General features: G+C 31.0%; 1 protein-coding gene across 19 annotated transcripts in view; it reads left to right on the top strand.

The window, feature by feature from the left end:
* Positions 1–21995, top strand: part of LOC134695072 (prolyl endopeptidase FAP-like) — a 135586-nt gene that overhangs the window by 109676 nt on the left and 3915 nt on the right. For 16 of the 19 annotated variants that reach the window (XM_063556256.1, XM_063556258.1, XM_063556254.1 and 13 more), the window contains 21 exons: positions 421–516; positions 1341–1438; positions 1776–1853; positions 2277–2329; positions 4525–4603; positions 5134–5254; positions 6354–6514; positions 7115–7209; positions 7412–7535; positions 8228–8266; positions 8592–8717; positions 12404–12546; positions 12926–13107; positions 13491–13589; positions 14572–14647; positions 15280–15474; positions 16155–16209; positions 16783–16885; positions 17234–17292; positions 20881–20953; positions 21594–21667. In XM_063556256.1, coding sequence (XP_063412326.1) covers positions 421–516; positions 1341–1438; positions 1776–1853; positions 2277–2329; positions 4525–4603; positions 5134–5254; positions 6354–6514; positions 7115–7209; positions 7412–7535; positions 8228–8266; positions 8592–8717; positions 12404–12546; positions 12926–13107; positions 13491–13589; positions 14572–14647; positions 15280–15474; positions 16155–16209; positions 16783–16885; positions 17234–17292; positions 20881–20953; positions 21594–21667 — 2129 coding nt within the window. The remainder of the gene's footprint in view (positions 1–420; positions 517–1340; positions 1439–1775; positions 1854–2276; positions 2330–4524; positions 4604–5133; positions 5255–6353; positions 6515–7114; positions 7210–7411; positions 7536–8227; positions 8267–8591; positions 8718–12403; positions 12547–12925; positions 13108–13490; positions 13590–14571; positions 14648–15279; positions 15475–16154; positions 16210–16782; positions 16886–17233; positions 17293–20880; positions 20954–21593; positions 21668–21995) is intronic. The other 3 variants (XM_063556249.1, XM_063556250.1, XM_063556247.1) reach the window with 3 other exon arrangements.

The raw sequence follows: 21995 nt of genomic DNA, 5'->3' as shown, positions 1-21995 counted from the left end.
CTTAAATTTGAATATCATCAGCAATGCAATTATTAGATATGACTACTAGTAGACAGTATTGATTACACCTGTATCTGCTTACGCTAAATAACGAAATTCAAAAGTTAATGTAGGCTTATGTTGGATGTATATTAAATTGCATTTATTTATATTGAATCTTCGAAATAATTCATGGCGTTTATGAATAAGTTTGTATGGTCATTTTATTTGAAACCTCATTTTAATTACTTAGATTATATTTCTTTTAATTGCATCATTCTGTAGTCAGGTTTAATTTCAGAACCGTTTCATTTCTATTTTAATTTTATTTCAAATACAAACAAATGATGTATCATATAAATACAATTGGAATAAAACAATTATCTTTTCTTTTTCATTAGATATTTTATGCTTGCTTCAATTCTTAACTTTTCTATTTAGGTTCGAAGGAGGAGGACAACAGAGTAAAGCTATCGTTAGAAAATTACCTTAACCAATCTTTTCATCCGAAAGAGCTGTATGTCACATGGGTGGACGGTAAGACAATTTATATAGAAATGCTTCTCGAGAATTAAACAGGTGAAGAAAACAAATAAAAAAAAAGAAACGTTGATTTCGATTTTCTCTCGATAAAGTAACGTAACAATAGTACAGTAACGTAACAATAGTACAGTTTGTTGACTAGTCTAAAACCCCCATCCTTACTCTCAGATGCTACACAGGGATCTAAAGATAATGCTATGTGATGCAAAAACTAAAGCATGTGTAAGCTCATATGCTCTATAATACAGTTTGTACTATTGTTTGTCTTTTTCTTTTTTAGCCATGGCTTTGTCAGTTTTGTTTTAGATTTATGAGTTTGACTGTCCCTTCGGTATCTTTCTTCCCTCTTCAATTGGACCAGAAACCGTTTTCCGTTCCGGAGCACAAGAACTTACACATGCTTTAGTTTTTTACATCAAATAGCATTATCTTTAGATCCCTGTGTAGCATCTGAGGGTAAGGATGGGGTTTTCAGACTAGTCAACAAAATAGCAAAGAAAAAAAGGGCCCCAAAAATGAAGAATGGAAAATAATATGATGCTATAATATAAAGAACGAAGACAATAACGCATAATGGGTAAATATTAAGATGAAGTAAAAAGGCCTAACAATTACAGAGTCAGAAATAAATACTACCGTCCATATCCTCATATACTGACGGCTAATTTTCGTCCTTTGTCTCTCTTTCGATTGTTTCATTACAATTGCCCCTGATATTATTTTTTGCTATTCTATTTTATACTTGTTATCTATATCCATACTTATCAAAACAAACGTTCAATCCTGTATTAGCAATGCAACTGTTTTCTATTTTGTAGGAGACGAGGCCTTTGTGTACAGAAACGATGATGGCGCAGTCGTAGAATACAACTGTACTTCTAATGAAACAGTAACCTTAATCTTAAGTACAGTCTTTGTAAGTATAACAACTTTGTTTAAAGCATAACATACAACGCGCTTAAACATACCGTTAAAATTTCAAAAATAAATATTTATTGTTTTCCTGGCTACTCATTCTCTGATCTAATTTCAATGAAATGCAAAGCAATGTTGTGCCATAATATGTAATGTAATGTAATGTAATGCAATGTAATGAAACGCAACGAAATATTACTGTAATTTAATGTCATGCAATGTAATGTAATGTAATGTAATGTAATGTAATGTTTTGTACATGTGCATGTATACAATGTAATACATTGTAATGCAATGCAATACATATTCTTAACACCTTCATGTAATTATCTTTGCAGAAAACATTAGACACTGGAGTTTATAAATTGTCACCTGACCGAAAATACGCCATTTTGACAACCGGTGCACCAGAACATGTAAGTGTGAAATCACGTGATTGAAATAAAAATCATTGTTTTGTCCTTATTATACACACCTTTAAAATTTGGCGACAGAAATTGCCAGGTCAGAAAGTGTGCATGGATACATTATTTGTAGTTTAATCAAATCGTTTCAACGTTGTGTGTAAACTCTTTTTGAGTAAAGATTTTGCGCCGTATTTCCAGTTTTGTTTAAAATATTTTGCACATTGGAATGACAATACATCCATGCTGAAATGTAACATTTTTTAACATCGATGATTAAGGTTTAAAAGAATCAATATACATAAATGTAATGTAGTTTGAATTCATTCAATTGATATGCTTTTACTGAAGTAGAAAAACCAACCCATCCGTGTGAAGTGGATATTTTGTAAATGTGTTTGTATACAATCGTTTATACTTATTTTTATTTCCTAGATATACAGACATTCCACACTTTCAAAGTACAGTCTTTACAACGTGTCTACTGGGTGAGTTAACATGGTTAATGTATGATTTACGAATTATAATATTAATAAACTCTGACGTTTTCAGAATCTAATGCACTCTCTTATTTTCATTTTGTGGTACGAACAATGAAAACTGCCCATAGTCCTTTACACTCCGAAACGGTCAAGAACAATGCATGCTTTCAGTTTAACAAATGTTTAATAATATTTGTTCTGATTGCAAATATTAGTAAGGAAAAAAGCACACAATTTTCAAAGCTTTTGTAGTATGACAAATCAAAATCGGGTATCAAATTACGGGGGCAAGCATTATATGAGAAAGTTAGGAGAGGGAGAATAGCCAACTGTAGTTATATAACTCCAGGATAATGGAAAGAAGAGCATCGGCCGTTTCTAGAAATGCGAGCAAAAGACCGATAGACTGGAACCAAAAAAAATGAGACAAATAGTTAACAAAACACATAGCAGCCGGATTGATAAATCATCAATTACTTCAGAACATTCTTGAAAGATCGTCGTTTTTATTGACGAGAGAAAAGAAAATGAATATTGTAAGAAGTTTGTAACCTAGCGTAAACTAATTGAAACTATGTGTAAGAAGAATGCCAAATCGATAATAGCTTTATATTGTGTTGTAATCCAGTCAATAGTACGATGCTAAATCATACAGTGTATTATTGATGTCTCCGTTGTAACATATAGATGATGATAGAGAATTCATGGGTTGACTTTGGGTGATCAAAATAGGACTAAAGGACAGAGTCTAGGGGCCTTGGCGAACGTTACTCTAAATCATGAAGAATTTACAATACATATTAAAAATAAAATATGATTAAAGAGTGTCTGGTTTGGGTTAAAAAAAAACATAAGAAAATTGAAAAAGAAATGGAGATTAATGAAGTGCTGAATTATAAAGGCAACAGTAGTATACCGCAGTTCGAAAGACATAAATAGATTGAGAGAAAAAAAAATCCGAGTTACAAACTATTACTGAGGTAAACACATAGAATATATAAAATTGGAAAAAATGACATGACAAATAAATAGAAACATAGACACCTTCCCATCTCCAGAACCTTATCTTATCGTCGTCGAATACGACGCTATAATGCTGATCACTATAAAATTCTGTCGATTCATTTAATTTTGATTGTTCTAACATAAGCAGAAGGAGTTATAATAATGTTTTAGGATATAATGTATTTATTGGAATGCACTTATTCGGAATGCAATTTTAAAGGAAATTTTCATTTTGTTGAATCTTTACAATTGTAGTTATTGTCTTCCTATGAAATTTAAAAAAAAATAAAAACATTTAAGTAACAACAATCGAAATACTATAAACGGATATACTTGCTTCTCGCGTCATGCAATTCCAAAGTGTTTCCACTAGTAAACGTATTTTTATCTGTTATGGTCATATGGACCTGAACAGCTATTTAAAGACTGAACATGAACTATTAAATAAGTATCCGTCTTTCAGTAATTTTTCAGACTTATTGACTACGGTAATTGCATTACTGGACTTGTTATTGACTTGAAATTAAGTAAGGTCTGTTCAGGCAACATAGGAAATGTGTTTGTGGTCAATTAAATTTGTTCAGTCTTTGTTCAGACGGTTTAGTAGTTCTTGTCTATTATTTCATCAATATCATACAAAATAAGTTGAACGGCTAGCGAACAGTACTGAATTGACTGCAACCGAAATCTCTCAACAATACTGACGTAACTTCCTCCAAGCGAAAGGTATCAGCAGTTCTAGTTTTGATTTGACTGCCAGCGAATGATTTAAAAATTATGAAACTAACTGCAAGCGAAGTGTCTCAATTATGCTGAACTTACCGCAGTGGTTAAGTCTGACAGACTGAACAATCCTGAAAAACTTATTGTTTTAATATGTAAGATAAATTTAAGATCAAAATGAGATTCCAACACTTGAATTCATTATACTGCGAATTCATTTAATTTCGTGGGTACCAATTTTCGTGGATTAAGGGAAACCTACATGTTCGTGGTTATTTCGTGGTTTTGCCGAAATCTGCATACAAGCCTTATGGGCAATTTGTCATTCGTTGATCATCGAATTTCGTAGTTACCCCGGTACCCACGAAATCCACGAAAATTGGTATCCAACGAATAATGATGAATCCACAGTACTAGTGTTTGTTCACACAGTTGTTACACCATGTGAATATGATGATGTTAATTCGTTGTAGGACGTATGTACCATTAGAAGGATACAAAAATGAGGATGTGTTACAGTACATTGGATGGGCCCCAAAAGGACCAGCTGTGGTAAGTTATGATTGCTCAATGTACACGGAAACCAACAACGTCAAATAAAATCCCATTGCTTTATTACCATCAAACCTCTTTAATTGTCGAATGTAAGCAGCATTGTTAACATTAAAATGTTTGATAGTGGACATTGATCCAACTATGTAGGATGGTATTTGAAATTGATTGCATTAAATCCCCAGTGGGCCCATCGTGGATAACACGTTTTGGTTTTGCTTAAGTACCGTACAATGGTGCTTACTACATTTTTTTGTTGGTAATACTTTTTACAAAACACATAGAAATTTAAAACATTAAAAGTGAATATTGTATACAGTCAAATCTAATGAGGAAGACATTACCTGTGAAAGGGGACGAAGTCTGTATGAATCATCTTTTTTTTTAATTCAGACACATTTAATTTCAAAATCTGTTAAAAAAGCGAAAACATCCTCCACCCTTTGACATATTCCCTATTTTCATTCTCATTGTGATTAAATTCTGCGTACTAATATGTTTAGATCATGTGCAGACGATTTTTGTTTCAGGTTTTTGTGCAACATAATAATATATACCATAAAAATATCATTACGAAAGAAACCAAACAGGTGACATTTGATGGAATTACGGAGGAAATATTTAATGGAATTCCTGATTGGGTATACGAAGGTAGATATTAATAACATATACACGAATCATCGTAAATCAAGAGGAACGCGTTACAAAATAACTTCTACATCAAATTCCAATATTTGTCGATTAAAAGCTAAAACAAGTGAACTTGTACAACACATAGGATTAGTAATGAAACCTAAAAGATGTTTTCTAAATGTGTTTTAATACTTATCATGTTTGGCATTTTCGAAATAATATAATCAAACAATATTATGTGTTTAGAATGAAATTAATTAGAAATTTATAAGATTCTGCCCTAATTGTTTTATGATGCATGTAAAGTTTCAAACTTTATAGACATCATGATTTATTAAATCAACTTGATGAGGGCAATGAAAGAATTTAACCAACAGATTATATATATTTTTGTCAGTATTTATCCATCACAGTTATGTTCTGTTTCGAGTGCAGCGGCAAAGATACCGTTCTTAGATGAACCAAGCCTTTGTGTAATTTAAAAAAAAAGAATCTCAATTTTATTCTGTCCTTTTCTTGTCTTATTATCTTAGTTGCTGTTAACTCGTTTGATACTCCAGGTTTATTGTGTTGTACATCATGTGACTTGTGTTAACTCACGAGACTCAACAAAAACGCTTGAGTTAAAACAATTTGGACGGCAAAACCCTGAAAAAAGATGTAGGGCATTAAAAACCGAATATTTGAAACTCGTGTCAATTTTTCTTAGGTCATATATAAATGTATGAATGGAGGTAAAAGCCTTTGTATTTTTCAAAGTTATGAATAGTAATTTAACACAGAATGACTTTTCAAAGATATCGCAAGTCAGCACGTTTAGTCAGCACATGAGTGCTTGCTTCTGGATTAATGATAACATTGGGAACTTATCAAAGATATCCCGAGCCAGCAGATGAGTGCTGAATTCAGGGTTTGTGATAAGTAAAAAGGAAAAATACCGAATTGCGGGGGAAATCAAATCGGAAAGTCCCAATGCAAATGGCAATATCAAACGCTCAAACATAATCGGTATAAACAATACACCCTTCTATGAAATTTGTCGATGTTATTAACACACTCTAGATTGCCTCAATTGTAAGCATACGACATCTCATTATTTTCTAACATACGTTTGTAGAGGAGATACTGATGTCTGACAGTGCAATATGGTGGTCTCAGGAAGCAACACATATTTTATATGCTCAGTTTAATGATACTGGAGTGAAAAAATACATGTATCCTTACTATGGTGATCCAACCAATGAATACGGTGAAATGAAAAGAATAGCTTACCCAAAGGTACTGTATTTGTTTAAGATCATTTCCTTTTTGGTGAAATTCAAGTTTTAAAACATACTGTCAATCACCGAATTTCCGGTCATCATTACATGTATATCATATGCATTATAATCTGTGTTTCCGATTGTCAGAATTGATTCCACAACCATATAAAGTAGAGATATAATATTCGATTGTATTTGTAATACAATGTGTTTTTTTATCGACTACAACATATTTTGATAGGTGGTACCATTTGCATATGTGCTACCGATAGCCGGTCATATGGTGTTTATACGGTATTTTGAAATGATAGATGATAAAACTAGAAAGTGAAACTATTTTGCTCTATTTTATTTTCAGATTTAAGAATTTCTATTGTTGTCATAAGCGAAAGATTTCAATCATGAGCTTACTTAGCCCAAATGATTTTTTATATAATTATTCACGTTACAATTTATGTGTATACTGTATAACTACACTGTCAATACTTTTTTTTATTTAATTTGTAAATAGGAATTTTCGTTCATTTAAAACTCTTCAAATGTTGCATTATAGGGTGCGGGATATTAAGGATATAATTTGTATTACCCTAGCTTCAGTACGTATGTTTTGTTTCAGCCTGGTGCGACAAATCCAACTTTCAAACTAAAAGTTCATAACTTAGTGACGGGTAAAACCAGTGACGTACAAGCGCCAAAAGAGTTTTTAAATGTGTAAGTAAACATTTTACTCTAACATTGTTATTGTAGTTATTTTGTTTATAAACTTCACATCAAAACATTTGCTATGAACTGGAAAAATATATGTATGTGAAAACTAAATATGATTTCTTTTGAAGTATAACCTGAATTTGAAATAGTCAAACATCATTAATTTTTTTATTTGTATTTAATTGTATTCTCTTTTTAATTGTAGTGACCATTATTTCACCACCGTATCCTGGCGAGATGATACATACTTTTTAGTGACATGGGTAAACAGAGCACAAAATAGAACGTTATTTACAGTGTGCACGGCCGTTACTGGGCAGTGTAGTTTGGTAAGTATATGTCTACAGGAAAGGCACTGGGACTACTTTTGTAGCTGAGAAATTAAGATTGAGTTGATTTAAAGACAGTACAACAGCTACTTAAAGTAACATATGTATTGGTATTAAAAATTGAAAGGACAGTATTTTTTTATAACTTGAGTGATTTTTGACTTTTGAACAGCGGAATGCTACTATTATTTTCATTTAGTTTAGCAATATTAGTATCATCTGTGTATATTCTTTTCATGTATGTTATGATGGGATGATACTAAAGCCATAACGGGAAGGATTGTGCCTGATGTTCATATGATGAAGACATAATCTTTCAATTAGTTTAATTGAAGTCTGGAGCTGGCATGTCAGTTTTAAAACTGCTAGTAGGCTTTTGTTATTTATGTATTATTGTGATTTTGATTATTTCCTTTGGTTACATCTTCTGACATCAAACTCAGACTTTCCTGTTTCAAGTCAGGAGCCACTGAACTAGTATATATATTTGCTAAGGGGCCAGCTGAAGGACGCCTCCGGGTGCGTAAGTTTCTGACTGCATTGAAGACCTGTTGGTGAGCTTCTGCTGTTTTCTGTTCCATCCATGTCGGGTTGTTGACTCTTTGACACATTCCCCATTTCCATTTTCAATTTATAAGATAATTTTGGAGGTTGGTAGATAATATTAATATATATTTAAATCTATGTTTTAGAACTTTGAAGAAGAGGTACAGGGAGGATGGATAGAAATGGTAAGCAATATTCATTAATGACTCCCCCTCCAAATTTTTTTTTTTTTTAGTCAAAACATTCTTCATTAGTGATCTACCTTATATAATGAATCAAATTCGCATACGACTTCTGCAAAATTCATTTACAATTTGTTTCTTTTTTGTTTAAATTGGTTTCTATAAAATCTTGGTTTGATGATAGTACTAATGCGAGTAATTTCTAGTTTGCATATTACAAAAAAATGCTTTAAAAATGTTAGCAAAACATATGCAAAATACAGTCAACAAAATAATATACATGTATTTAGCTCAATACTTTTAAAATCTTATATGTTTATGTTTCTAGGATACGCCACCATTATTTACAGCCAATGGGAAAGATTATTTAACTTTAATGCCGAATAAAGATGGGAAAGCCGGGTACTTTAAACATGTCGCCATGGTGGAGTTACCCGTGAGTAATATCGGCAAGGTTTGTTGTGTAGTCACATTTTTAACAATTCCTTCGTTTAACGTCTATTTTAAGTTTGTCTAACCATCTTTTTTGCCATGTGGTTTAACCACCTCCCCCCTATATATTTGCCATTTGCCAATCCAAATCGATTAATTACACCAAAAGTGTTCCGCTCTCTAATGAAATTTCATTTTTTGAACGTTAAGTTGTCGAACAACCTGTTTTTATTTGATTATTTTCCTATCCAAATCAATATATTGAACTGACAGTTAAGCCTTATACCCGGTATAACGATGATTCCTTCATTTAACAACTCCTTTAAGGTTTTTTTCAACCGTTTGCCAATCCAAACCAATTAACCAATAATATTTTTTTTGTTATCAATTGAAAATTCTTTTTGTAAGATTTTTCTACAGGCACTGAAATATCATAAGACGGTGATGCAAGAAGTCAATAAATAAATTTGCATTTTCATGGCAAACATGATAAGTGAACAGCAGGCTTCCCGTTATGAGTGTACCACGATGACAGACTAGTGCCTGTCCTGGTTCGGTTTTAATTTAAGAAAAGTGGTTTGAGTAAAAAGTCCTATGCAATCTGTTGTCCAATTATCCTGCGCAAGAATGTTACAGGGATCCCTTCAAAACAAGAATGTTCCAGGGATCCCTTCAAAACAAGAATGCTCCAGGGATCCCTTCAAAACAAGAATGCTCCAGGGATCCCTCCAAAACAAGAAGGCTCCCGGGATCCCTTCAAAACAAGAGACTCCAGGGATCCCTTCAAAACAAGAAGGCTCCAGGGATCCCTTCAAAACAAGAAGGCTCCAGGGATCCCTTCAAAATCAACACCATAAACATCATTGTCGACAAAACTATGTTATTTTCTGCTATTTTATTATAATGCAATTTGATATAAAACAAAACTTTTTAAACGCATTTCCTTATCTAAAAAGATGGATTGAACCTGGTTCCATAATTAACGAAGAGGACATATAACTATGACTATCTAACAACTTTGTAAATATGTGGGGTAAAAAAATATTACAAAAGGTTAAATAGTTCTGAAAAATATGAGAGTAAAAATAAATGAATTAAACTTAACACTGAATTGATACATAAGTAATTCATATAAATACTAAAAAAACAAACTAGTATTAAATTAGGCTTCTGTGGTTCTTAACGCTGTGTTTCTAATAATCGTTTTACATGGATTGGCAAATGTCTTCTTTATCAACATCCTAATTTTTATTCACACCCATTCACATCTATTTACCTAATCCATAATTTTTCACATTACATAATTCACCTGTTCGAGTTTTCCCTATCTATTTTCCTTATTTTAACTCATTGTCATTTTTTCATATTTCTAATGAAAGTTTTTTATAACTTTATGTTAAATTGATAAACAGATAAGGTCAAATCTTCTAATGTATAACTTAAACTACATGGCGTCTTTTTTTAGTCGTTTCTGTTTTGATTAATCCGACCTAACCTCTTCTTATATCACATGGATATGCAAGCATGCGCACATATATTAATTAATTTACTACTAATAAACTTTTATAAATCAAATTATTATGAATTCCATTATGGATGCTTCCAACTGGTTGATCGTTACTGTATCTAAAAAAGCAAACCAGCGGTATTTTAACTCTACCGCAATCGTCCATGTTTTTTTATTTATTATTGATTGATTTTTGTTTCGAAATTTGGTACTGCATCATCTTTGGGACAAATAATGCATACAAAAAAATGTGCATTCTCTTAATAAACCTGGGGTTGTTGTCATAAACATTTGCTTCGTGCTCGGAACACAAAAATCATGCTCGAAACATGAAATCAAGCATTTTAATTGGTTGATTCTCAAGTCTGAGTACAAAAATCGTGCTCGAAAGTTTTATGACCGCAAGGCCAGATCTAACTCATTTTGATTTCATCTTAATTCGATTATTTTATTTATTCATCTCACTCTTATTAATCTTTATCTCCGAAAACTGAAATATGCAAAAACATACTAATAACCCGAGACTCCGTGTTGAAGGCCGTACATTGACCTATAATGGTTTACTTTTTTTAAATTGTTATTTGGATGGAGAGTTGTCTCATTTGGCACTCACACCACATCTTCCTATATCTAATTATATAACATATCATACAGCTTATAGAGGAATGCACCTGTCTTTTGTTTTTAGTTTTATTTAGTTTTGCTAACTCATTTAGCTTGTAAATGCTAAATAGAAAAGACGCAAATTACATAACAAATACTGTAAACCAACTTATTTTCGCGACTTTCGCGAGTAGAAAATAGAGCGAATATAAATCGTTGCGAATATGTACAACTTAAATCTTTCCTAATTAAACTTCATGTTAGTAAGGAAATCGTGAATTTTTATAGCCGCGAAGTGTTCAAGAAAAGGTGAAACGCGAAATAATGTATCCGCGAAAATAAGTTGGTTTACAGTATATGACATTTTTATATTTGATGAGGTTGAGATGATTTTTTTTTAAATTTTAGTACATATAAAAGGTTATTATATATATGATAATAATGTTCATTTATCACTAACAGTCGTGAAGTATGAAATAAGATATCTGGCTGTTGCAAACTGCCATTGTCGTTGTTATTTTGGTAATAAGTTGCAATACAACATAATTAATAAAGCTTAACAAAGATTGATTTGAATCTTCGAAATAATAGGGTTGTTCCATTTTCAACCTTGAATTTTCGAGCCCAACACTGAACGCTACATTTGGACTACCTGGCAAGAACAAACTCAAAGTTATGATACTTATATCTTTGAATATAAACTCAGCATATATACCAGAATTGAAATTTGTATTTGTACCAGACGCGCGTTTCTTCTACAAAAGATCTAATGATGCTTCAATAAAAAAGGTTAAAAAGGCCAAATAAAGTACGAATTTGAAGAGAATTGAGGACCAAAAATTCACAAAAGCTTTGCCATATGCAACTAAGGTAATCTATTCCATTGGTAGAAAAGCCTAAGTATTTCGAAAATTTAAAGCCTTGTTAACAGTTTATTTTTATAAATAATGACCATATCAAAGATAATTCATGTCAACACATAAGTGCTGATTAAAGGGCTTCAAATGGAATGACAGCTTAATATATATGAGTTGTCATTTGTTCTCCTTTGCGAGTTTTCTATATCCATATAGATTATACATGACTTCATACAATCAAACAACCTTGTTTGTATTCAATCATATTGATTAAATAATTTTTTGTAAATAGAGATGTAATTATAATTATTGAAAATAATAATTGCAAAACATCAGAATAAATGTAGTATTTACGATCCTCTGATTGGTTCGAAATATATATGGAATTTTGTTTTTATTTCTACTCATTAATCACTGGTCAACTAGCTAGAAGTCTGTAAAACTTACGGTTTAGCTTTGGATCTTTGTGAGATATTTGTCAAACGTATACATATAATCACACAGACATGCCCAAACGATCTATGGTATTGCAAAATAATACATGTTATGCTTATAGATGACTACTCCAATAACTGTTTTCGTCCTATCAAATTAAATTTTTGAAATTAGAACTTTCAAAAAGAAATTTCATAAAACCATTTTTAACATCCATCCCATTTTCATCCTCTTTTCCCTATTATCATATGTGGATGCTACTTGGCATGTTATTAGCTAACATTTAATATTGAGGATTTTCTATAGCAGTTGTCTCGAAATATTGGGATCAGAAGATTTCTTACCCATGGACAATACGAAGTGACAGATATAGTTGGTATTAATGATGAGTTAAGGGAGGTGTATTTCATAGCAACTCCCGGAGACGCAAGAAAAAGACATTTGTATAGGTATGTCAAATTATAAGTTTTTAAGATCAAATTATCACTTGTACATATTGTATAATTTGTTAACTTTAACTTATAATATGTAAATGTATGAAGAATAACTCTTTTAAATCATGTCATCAATTAGTTCAGACATGAATTGTTCATAAACTCCATAAACACAAGGCCTAGTGAGCTAAAATAAATATATGCACACATACAAAAGTCATGACAACAACACATTTCCATAGTGCATAGTAAGATACTATAGATGACATATGATATTCAAATAATACAACAAAAACGCTCAATAACATTTGATGAACTGAAATGATGTTGTCATCCAGAAAATATTATTTGTGTGAAAAGGGAGATAACTGTAAAATTGTTTATATATTTGCAGTATCTCTACAGACAGTCCATCTTCATCATTCACACCCACCGTTAAGTGTTTGTCATGTGACATTGATGAGAAATGTCAATATGTCACAGCCTCTTTTAGTCATACTGGGAAATATTATATTCTTGGATGCCTAGGTCCAGACATTCCTTACTTCATACTTAAATCAACCATGTCTGATATATGTAAGTATTTCATAGAAGCCATTCATTTTGTGGTTTCTGCGTTATTTATAAAATAAAGTGAATAATAGTGAAAGTAAAATCACATAAATACCGAATTCAAAACGAAAACTTACTAATCGAATGGCAACAATCAAAAGCTCAAACTCATCAAACAAATGGATAACAACTATGGAATTTGACATAAATGCAAAAAAAACTACAGGTATTTTAACATTAATAAAAATGAATTAGTTTAAATGAATTTTAAAACATCTTTTGTTTTACAGCTATGTTATTCTATGTTCACTACGCTGTTATGAAACTGAATGCTTTAATTTTACTACAGTGTCATAAAATTGATTTAAAATGGCTGACAACTGAAACATTTATCATTCTCATTCCAGCAATCATGTTAGAAGACAATCAAGTTTTACGGAAGAAATACGATAAAGTGGCCTTCCCAAAAATTAAGTTTATAGAGATTGAAACAGAGGATGGTGAAAGTAAGTTGTTTGTTTTTATTGATAGTTAATAACAGGCATTTGCACTCCCACGTACACAGGCACATGTTTTTCCAAGCTTTTGAACTTTGTACTTTATTTGGTCTTTTTAACTTTTCGTTTCTATCATCATTGATGATTTTTAAATTCTGGTATCTATGATGAGTTTACTTCCAATGCAAACTTCTAAAATGAAATATAGTGGCTAAAGCTTTGTAACATACTCATTATTTGGTACTAATTTGATTGGGATGAACGGGACTAAACATTTATTACCAAAGTAAACCTCTGTCTCTAATATGATAAAAACGTTTGAAAAATAGCTGTTTTATCTTAGATACACTTATTCACATAATTGCAAAGTAAAATTATTAAGAAAAAAATTAGTTGATACGAGACCAGGGTAAATTACATGAATCAATATTGAAAAATCAAACCGTGTGGAAACAATTGACCAAATTGACTCCTGAAAAAGTATTCCGGTCCGTGAACAGAATCTGCATATAGTGTTATTCAGGAGTAATGGTATTCGTAACTCAGTAAAAATGTCACAAAAGTGTATAATACATTATCATAAAAATGTAAATTCATAGCCAAGAACAGTTGTCTGGTATCTAAATGATCTAATACAACGAAATTATGTCTCATGTGAGTTAAGACACAGATGTATCACTTAGGTCATCCTTTTTGAGATAATAGCGTTAAGCTTGTGTTCTAAGTCTTTCAACGTGATACCCTGTTGGGGCTTTTTAAGCTTAGTGCCCTGCTTACGGATTCTTTGCGTTAAATGTAGCGAAAAAGTCGGTAATAATTTATTGACAGAACTTTAGTAAACTTACTATACATAAATGCGATTTAAAATGATATCGCTTCTCCTTAACTCTTTTTGTACAATTTAAAAGTATTGTTTTGACGCACCACTGTTACATAAACAATACTAGACTTTTGTTGATAAGTTTTCTTAATGTTTTGCTTTGTATTTCAGAAATTCATGCCAAGATGCTGATACCGCCTGTATGGAATAAAGATGAAATTATCACTTACCCATTGTTAATGTCTGTGTACGTATTTTTATTCTCCATTTATGGGCATTATACTTTCTTGTCTGTGCGTTCGTTTGTCTGCCTGTCCGTCAGTTAGTCTGTCGGTCTTGATTTAGGTTAAAGTATTCGGTGAAGGAAGATTTTTGACTAAGTTGTAAGTCCAATGAACTTGAAACTCAGTACACTTGTTTCCTATGTTATGATCTTCCTAATTTCAATTTCACAATACAATTTTACCCCAATTTCACGGTTCACTGACCATAGAAAATGATAGTACGAATGGGGTATCCTTGCACTATGGACACATTCTTGTGGAAATATATGTCTGGTATTTTAAGATTATAAGTAGCTCATTATAAGAAAAATAATATATAAGAAAGTAGATGTTGAAATATGTCGATGCAAAAAACAAGATGACACAAAATTGAAAACAACATGTTGAAGTCAAAGAGAAAGTGGAAAGGGATTAATATAAGTTGCTAAACTTGTTTCCCAATCCCCTGTAAATAAATATGTTTAAACTAAACTTATAAGTCTAATGTATACAAAACGCGCGTCTCAATTTATAAGCCTGATACCTGTGTTAACTACCATTCAAGCTTATAAATACTGAAACTCATAAGTCTTTAATTATATGGTTTTGCTTATAGGTATGGAGGTCCAGGTTCGCAGTTAGTTACAGAAAAATTTGAAATAAAATGGGCATCATATTTAGCTAGTACTAAAAATATCATAGTGGCTTACGTAGACGCCAGAGGAACGGGTGCACGAGGAGATCGATTTTTACACAGGATGTATAAAAACCTTGGTTCCATAGAAGTTCAAGATACCATAACTGCTGCTCAGTAAGTATACTATACAATTCATTTCAATTCAATTCAAAGTTTTATATATACTCGATTTTCAATAAACAATGTACATTAAAACAAGCTCTGGTGAGCTTTTCAAATCAACTGATTAACAAAATATATTACCCACTTACAAAAGTCATGAAAACAACGCAATTTTCAACAAACTAGGCGGTATGGTCTTTGTTGAAGGCTGTACGGTCACCTATAGTTGTTAATGTCTGTGAAATTTTGGTTTCTTGTGGATAGTTGTCTCATTGGCAATCATACCACATCTCCTTTTTTATTTACTGTTATAGTAAGATGCCATAGATGACATACAAAAGTTAAAAGCATAGCATGCTAAATAAAGTGCATAGCACAAGTTGAGAATAAATGATAACAAATAAAATAGTCGCACAAAAAATATTCTTTTTAATAGAGGGCACATTTTATTCCGTTTTTGATAGCACTACATTTTATATTCACCAATCAAGTCTACTACACAGATTATAAATAAAACAAAAACAATACTATTTAAACAGTCTATCTTGTTCTGGGATATATTCAAACAATCAAGGAGAAAAAGGTACAAGAAAACTACTCGTTTATATTGAACATTTGTACTCTCATGACAATCATATATGTTGATGATTACACTTATTTTATATGTGACGAACCTTTTGTTCTTTTTTCAGATATTTTGATAGTTTATCATATGTAGAATCAAGTAAACTGTCAATTTGGGGATGGGTGAGTACAGTTCTAACACAAGGGTGATCTGATAGTTGTTAATAAAGTTAGATGAATTATATATCATGTAAACATACCGTAGCTCTAAAATTAAAGAAAAGTCAAATCATGTTTTTGAAATATGCATGCCCTTGTTATGTTGCCATTAAAAGACGAAAAGTATTTGGAAATCAATTTTGAAATATCTGTATAACAAAGAATGTGTTCATATGAAGAAAGTGCAAACTATTTTATATGTCTTAAAAAAAAAGTAAAATAACAATAATACAGAGCTCTTAGGCATATTCAAAACGGAAAGTCCGTTTATCAAATAGCAATATCAAAAGCGCAAACACATCAAACTGAGAAAACAAATGTTATATTCATGACTAAGTACAGTCATTTATAAATGTACAAAATGGCTGGCATAGCTCTCAATCTCATGAATGATTCATATTATTCCCTAAAACTGAGAACGATGTGTGAGAACAACAAACAGACACTATAGGTCAAAATGTCAAAAATTGCAAATTTGAGAGATTTTGTATTCAAAGCAGTCTGGTATAAATTATTAAGTTTGTTTCTTTCTTGCAGTCCTATGGTGGTTATTTAACTGCAAATGTACTGGGAAGACAGCCAAAAGAATTGTTTGAGTGTGGTATATCAGTTGCACCAGTAACAGATTGGTTATATTATGGTAAGTAAAAGTATTTACAAATACCACAGAACTATGAAAACTACCCTTCTGGAGCACCTGAGGTCACCCCTAGTTTTTAGTGAGGTTCGTGTTGCTAAGTCTGTATTTTTCAATGTTTTGTCTTGTGTACTATTGATGGTCTGTTTGCCTGTTTGTCTTATTCTTTTTCAGCCCCAGAGTTGTCAGTTTATTTTCAATTTATGAGTTTGACTTTCACTCTGTTATCTTTCGCCCCTCTTTTGTGTATTTACAAAACCATTAAGGCACTGATTAACATAGAATTAACTAAGAAGATTTGTACCTCAAATGTATTTTTCTTTAATAAAGTCATCTGTTGTATTTTGATAGATTCAGTGTATACAGAGAGGTATATGAACACTCCAAGAGAAAATCCAAATGGATACAGTGTAAGTTGATTTTCATCCATTACATATAACTCAATTACCATAAACCAACTTATTTTGTCGAGGGATTTATTTTCGCGTCTTTAACAAGTAATAAAAATTTGCGAATTCGTGATTAAATAAAATTTTGATCATTCTTCGTTCAACTTCATCAAGCAAATTTGAAAATTGTGAAACTAAATCGCTGCGACACAAGCTAGTAAGCGCTAAACGCTTATTCGCGAAAATAAGTTGCTTATCTGCATTTGGAAATCCTAGAGATATGTAAAAGAGTTGTCTAAATATGTGTTTACATGTACATGTAATAACAATCAAATCAAAGTCGGATTTGAAATTCAAACTCGAACTTTATTCCTGGAATGACATGCATGTGGCCCTATTGAGATTACAAGTGTGGCTCCCCTGCTGAATGTTGCAGAACGTCTCAACCTTTATTGTGCCAATATATGTTTATTCTTTTAAAACTTAAGTCATTATTTAGTTTAGACCGTTTCACAAATAATACAAACATCTCTTATCCACATCAGGTATAAATGATCAAAACGAATATAGCTGCAATGTGAACAGACTTATGTTGATAATACAAAATGTTATGAAATCTCGAACAGGTTTTCCATTGTTCTAAAATAAAAGTAAAGTATATGTGTGATCCTTCTTCTAATGATTTTCTCTGAAACAATCTAAAACAAGAACGAATTAAGACATTAAATGTGCATTGTTACCATTATTTTGTAAGGTAAAGTTCAAACACAGATATACCCTTACAGAAAAATAAGGCTTCTTGCAAATATTTGCGGCAATGTTGCTGCAAATAGTTGCGGCAATATTGCTGCAAATATTCATATTTCGTATGCAAATTAGTTTTCTTGCAAACAGTTGCTGCAACATTGCCGCAACATATTGCGGCAATATTGCGGCAAATGTTTGCGGGAAAATCAGTAGCTGTGATTGTTGCAGCAATATTGCGGCAAGTTCATAAGCTGCAATGTTGCAGCAATATTGCAGGAAAATTAATTTCTTGCAATATTGCGGCAACATTGCAGCAAATCTTTCAACAATTCAGGTGTAAAATTTGGAATTAAAAACTAAACATTTAATAATTTATGATTTAATAATTAAAAAAAATGTCTCTGTCCTCTATAGGTTGAAAATGGTCTCTGTCTTCTATAGGTTGTCGTGTTACATCTGTGTAGCTTTTAGTTCTGTTTCTCTGTAAGTCTCACTGTCCTTAAAGTTGAATTTTCTGATTTCCAAAATACTACAAAATAAAAGTTGAAGAATTTTAATTAGTAGACATAAAAAAAAATTACTAAAATTATAAAGATACACAGATATAAGTTACTACTATATATTTTAATTTTGGATGTAACGTGTCTTCTGATTGGCTGACATTATTTTGTTATCAGCCCATATACATAATTTAGTCTTGTGACCGTGATGTCATCAACGTTTTTTCATAGTTTTTTACAGTTTAAAATGGAATTTAGTATTAAATTATAAGAAATGACTGTAATATTTTTCTGTCTATATATATATAGATTCAAAATAACATAACAAATTTGGTGCTCACTGTTAAATGACTTGCTATGCATGAATTTGTTTCACTTAAAGGGTCAATGTCTAAAAGTGATTAAGTCCTTTTAGAAATTGCATATAACTATAGAATACATTTAACCTTGTCAGTACTAGGTTGTTATTGTTTATTTTAATATTTGTTTTTCATTGAACTATAACATAATTGGTCTTGTCTATTCTTTAAAATGTTAATTTTTGTGATAAGTTGTGTTTATATATATATGTAAGCTATACAATTGTTGCCATTTGTTGACAAACCTCTTAATGGCACAGTTAAATCACAGATCTCTAATTTAATACCAAACTGCTTTTATTAGAAGATTTCTTGTTTCAATATAAGTAATGTTATTTCTAAAACATACAGTAATTAAAAGATTTAAAAAAATATCTCCTGTCTTACACAATTTTGATAATATTCATGTGCATAAATCTATTGTCTAATACTTTTGCCAACTCTATTAAATTAAGAAGACTCTTTATTTATCACTATTTGAACAGTTAAAGAGCATGCACTTATTCAAAATGGTGGACATTCAACTCCATTTTACTTACCAAAAGATGTTGTCCAAATTGTGTGTAAACACCTATCTTCCTGAATCCAAGAGTCATGTCAACTGAAGGCTATCATCTGCATTACCCAGTGTCAATAGAATCAATTGGATCTTTTGGATCTAACATGTCTAAATCCATTGTAAAATTCATATTACTTTGTTCCTGATAGAAGACATCTTTGTTTGTTGTATGCATGTCCATGTCCAGTTCAAATTTTGAATATATGTTGATCAAGGTTGCTTAGGGTATTGTTCCAGTGTGATCCCTTTGAAATTTGCCCATAATTATAAATATCCATTGCCTAAATATTTGTTATTTATTATCATAAAAAATTTATTATAAATACATTTTTTTTTTATCTTTGGTGTTATAAGTTATAATGGAAATATATACAAACAAGAAATGCTCTGCCCTTAATTTGGCCTCAAACTCTGTGTACATTAATTTATGGTACTTCCTGTCTTTACCAATCCACAGATAATGAAAACCAGATGTGCATGGCACATTACATTTCTATCACCAGCTCATATTACTTATTGAGATGAGAAAGATAATTTGTGTATAAATAATTTTAAAATAATGATACTAGAAATTAAACTGCAGGTGAGGCTAAATTCATTTGATGGAAAATATTAGAATTAAAAATATTGTTTATAGAAAAATGTCACAAAAAAGTGACAAAAAGGCATAATAATACATATAGAACAAAAAATATTATGACTCAATTATTTAGATTAAATTTGTTGAAATGAATACCAAAGTATTCTTTCCTTACAAAATATTATATAATTGTGATAAATGTGCAGTTTAGGAATTCTTTATAAGCATTAATTGTTATTTGAAGATTATTTCAAATAAATTATTCAAATATCCAGCTTTATCTAAGTAAAATAAAGTATGACCATAATAAATTTAGATAATTTGAAGTAATTCCATAACCGAATGTTCAAAGAAACCATACGTTGTGTATTATTTGAACCTTAAATCTTTAAAAAAAAAAAAAAAAAATATGTAATATTTTAAAATGCTTGAAATATTGGTGCATTACTACATGTCTGACATTATTAAAGAAACTTTTCTTGCAAAGTTGTTGCAAACAGTCATTCCTTAAATAATAAAAGAAAAGGTTCCTGCATTTTTCTGGCAAACAAATTCTTTCTTGCAACATTGCAGCAAACTTGCTGCAATTTTCTTGCAAACAAATTTGGTTGCAGTAACATTGCGGGAATATTGCAGGTAGCTGCAACAACCTGCAACTTTCTTGCAAACACTTCTTGCAAACAAATTTGTTTGCCGCAATATTGCCGCTATATTGTTGCAATATTGCAGCAAACTTTTTATTTCTGTAAGGGTATCTTTTATGAAAAAATAATGAAATATATATATCCATGTTAAAAAATGTAAGTATTATTTAAAGTTATTTAAGTCTTTATGCCGATTGATATATGTGTCGTGTTTTTGCAGACAAGCTCAGTATTACAGTATGCCAGGAACTTTAAGGATGTTATGTTCATGCTGGTCCATGGCACTGGAGATGGTATGTTATATCTATTATGACGTTTTAACTTGTTTTTGAATACCAACAATAAATTTAAAGATTGTTTTAAACCTGCCGATACCCAGGTCTTAGATCAAACACTTTGAACACAATCAATATTTTGATAGTTAATATATGTAGTAAAAAGTAAAAACAGACAGCTTGGAATCGAGGAAAGATTATAAGAAAAAATGTAATGTGCATTACAAAATCACAAAAACTATAGATAAATAAAAAGAACTTTATAATTTCTGTTCAAACATAAGTTCTCAACTGACCATCACTTAAAATTTCTAGATGTAAGCCAATTGAAATAGGTATCACGACAACTATGTTATATTTTTTAAATATCGATGATCGGTTTTTACACTGATATATTCGATAAACAAAAAGTGTACGTATTTCGTAAATATACTGAGGATGTGCATGTTAATTTACAAACTGATCTCAGATTACTAATAAACATGATTACATGTTAACAGAGGACCTATGCAAAGTGTTGATATTATCACTACTATATTCCTAAAGATCTCTATTACAAGACCTACCTATTGTATTTATTGTTCTCCTCCTGAACATGCTGAAAATATTTGCCACCAAACAACCAACAGTCAATATAGGTTTATAATTTCCTTTACAGATAATGTACACTTCCAAAATTCTGCTCAGTTAATGAAAGCTTTACAAGAGGAAGATGTTTACTTCACTCAACAGGTATGTTATCTAGTAAAGAATGTCCGACTCGTTATTAAATCTCTGAATGTGGCACATCATATCATGTATTGCTAATTAATTGTATCTTTATTGCATTATGTATTGTTCTCTGCTATTATTTTGTTTTGTCACAATTTAAAACTAGTTTATATATTGCCATAGCATTCTTTTATGCTTTTGCAAATATAATATTCATTCGTTTATGCATTCAATTTGGTTTTTAAAAAAATGTGGAAACTTAGTGTTACACTAGAAGAATTCATAAACAATATATCACAGATAGAAAAAACATAAACACAATTTTTCCTTATTAATAACACAAGTCATT

The sequence above is a fragment of the Mytilus trossulus genome, chromosome 13 (assembly GCF_036588685.1).
Source record: "Mytilus trossulus isolate FHL-02 chromosome 13, PNRI_Mtr1.1.1.hap1, whole genome shotgun sequence".
Lineage (NCBI taxonomy): Eukaryota > Metazoa > Mollusca > Bivalvia > Mytilida > Mytilidae > Mytilus > Mytilus trossulus.
The sequence above is the reverse complement of the archived record's forward strand: the minus strand, read 5'-3'. Positions and strand labels throughout refer to the sequence as shown.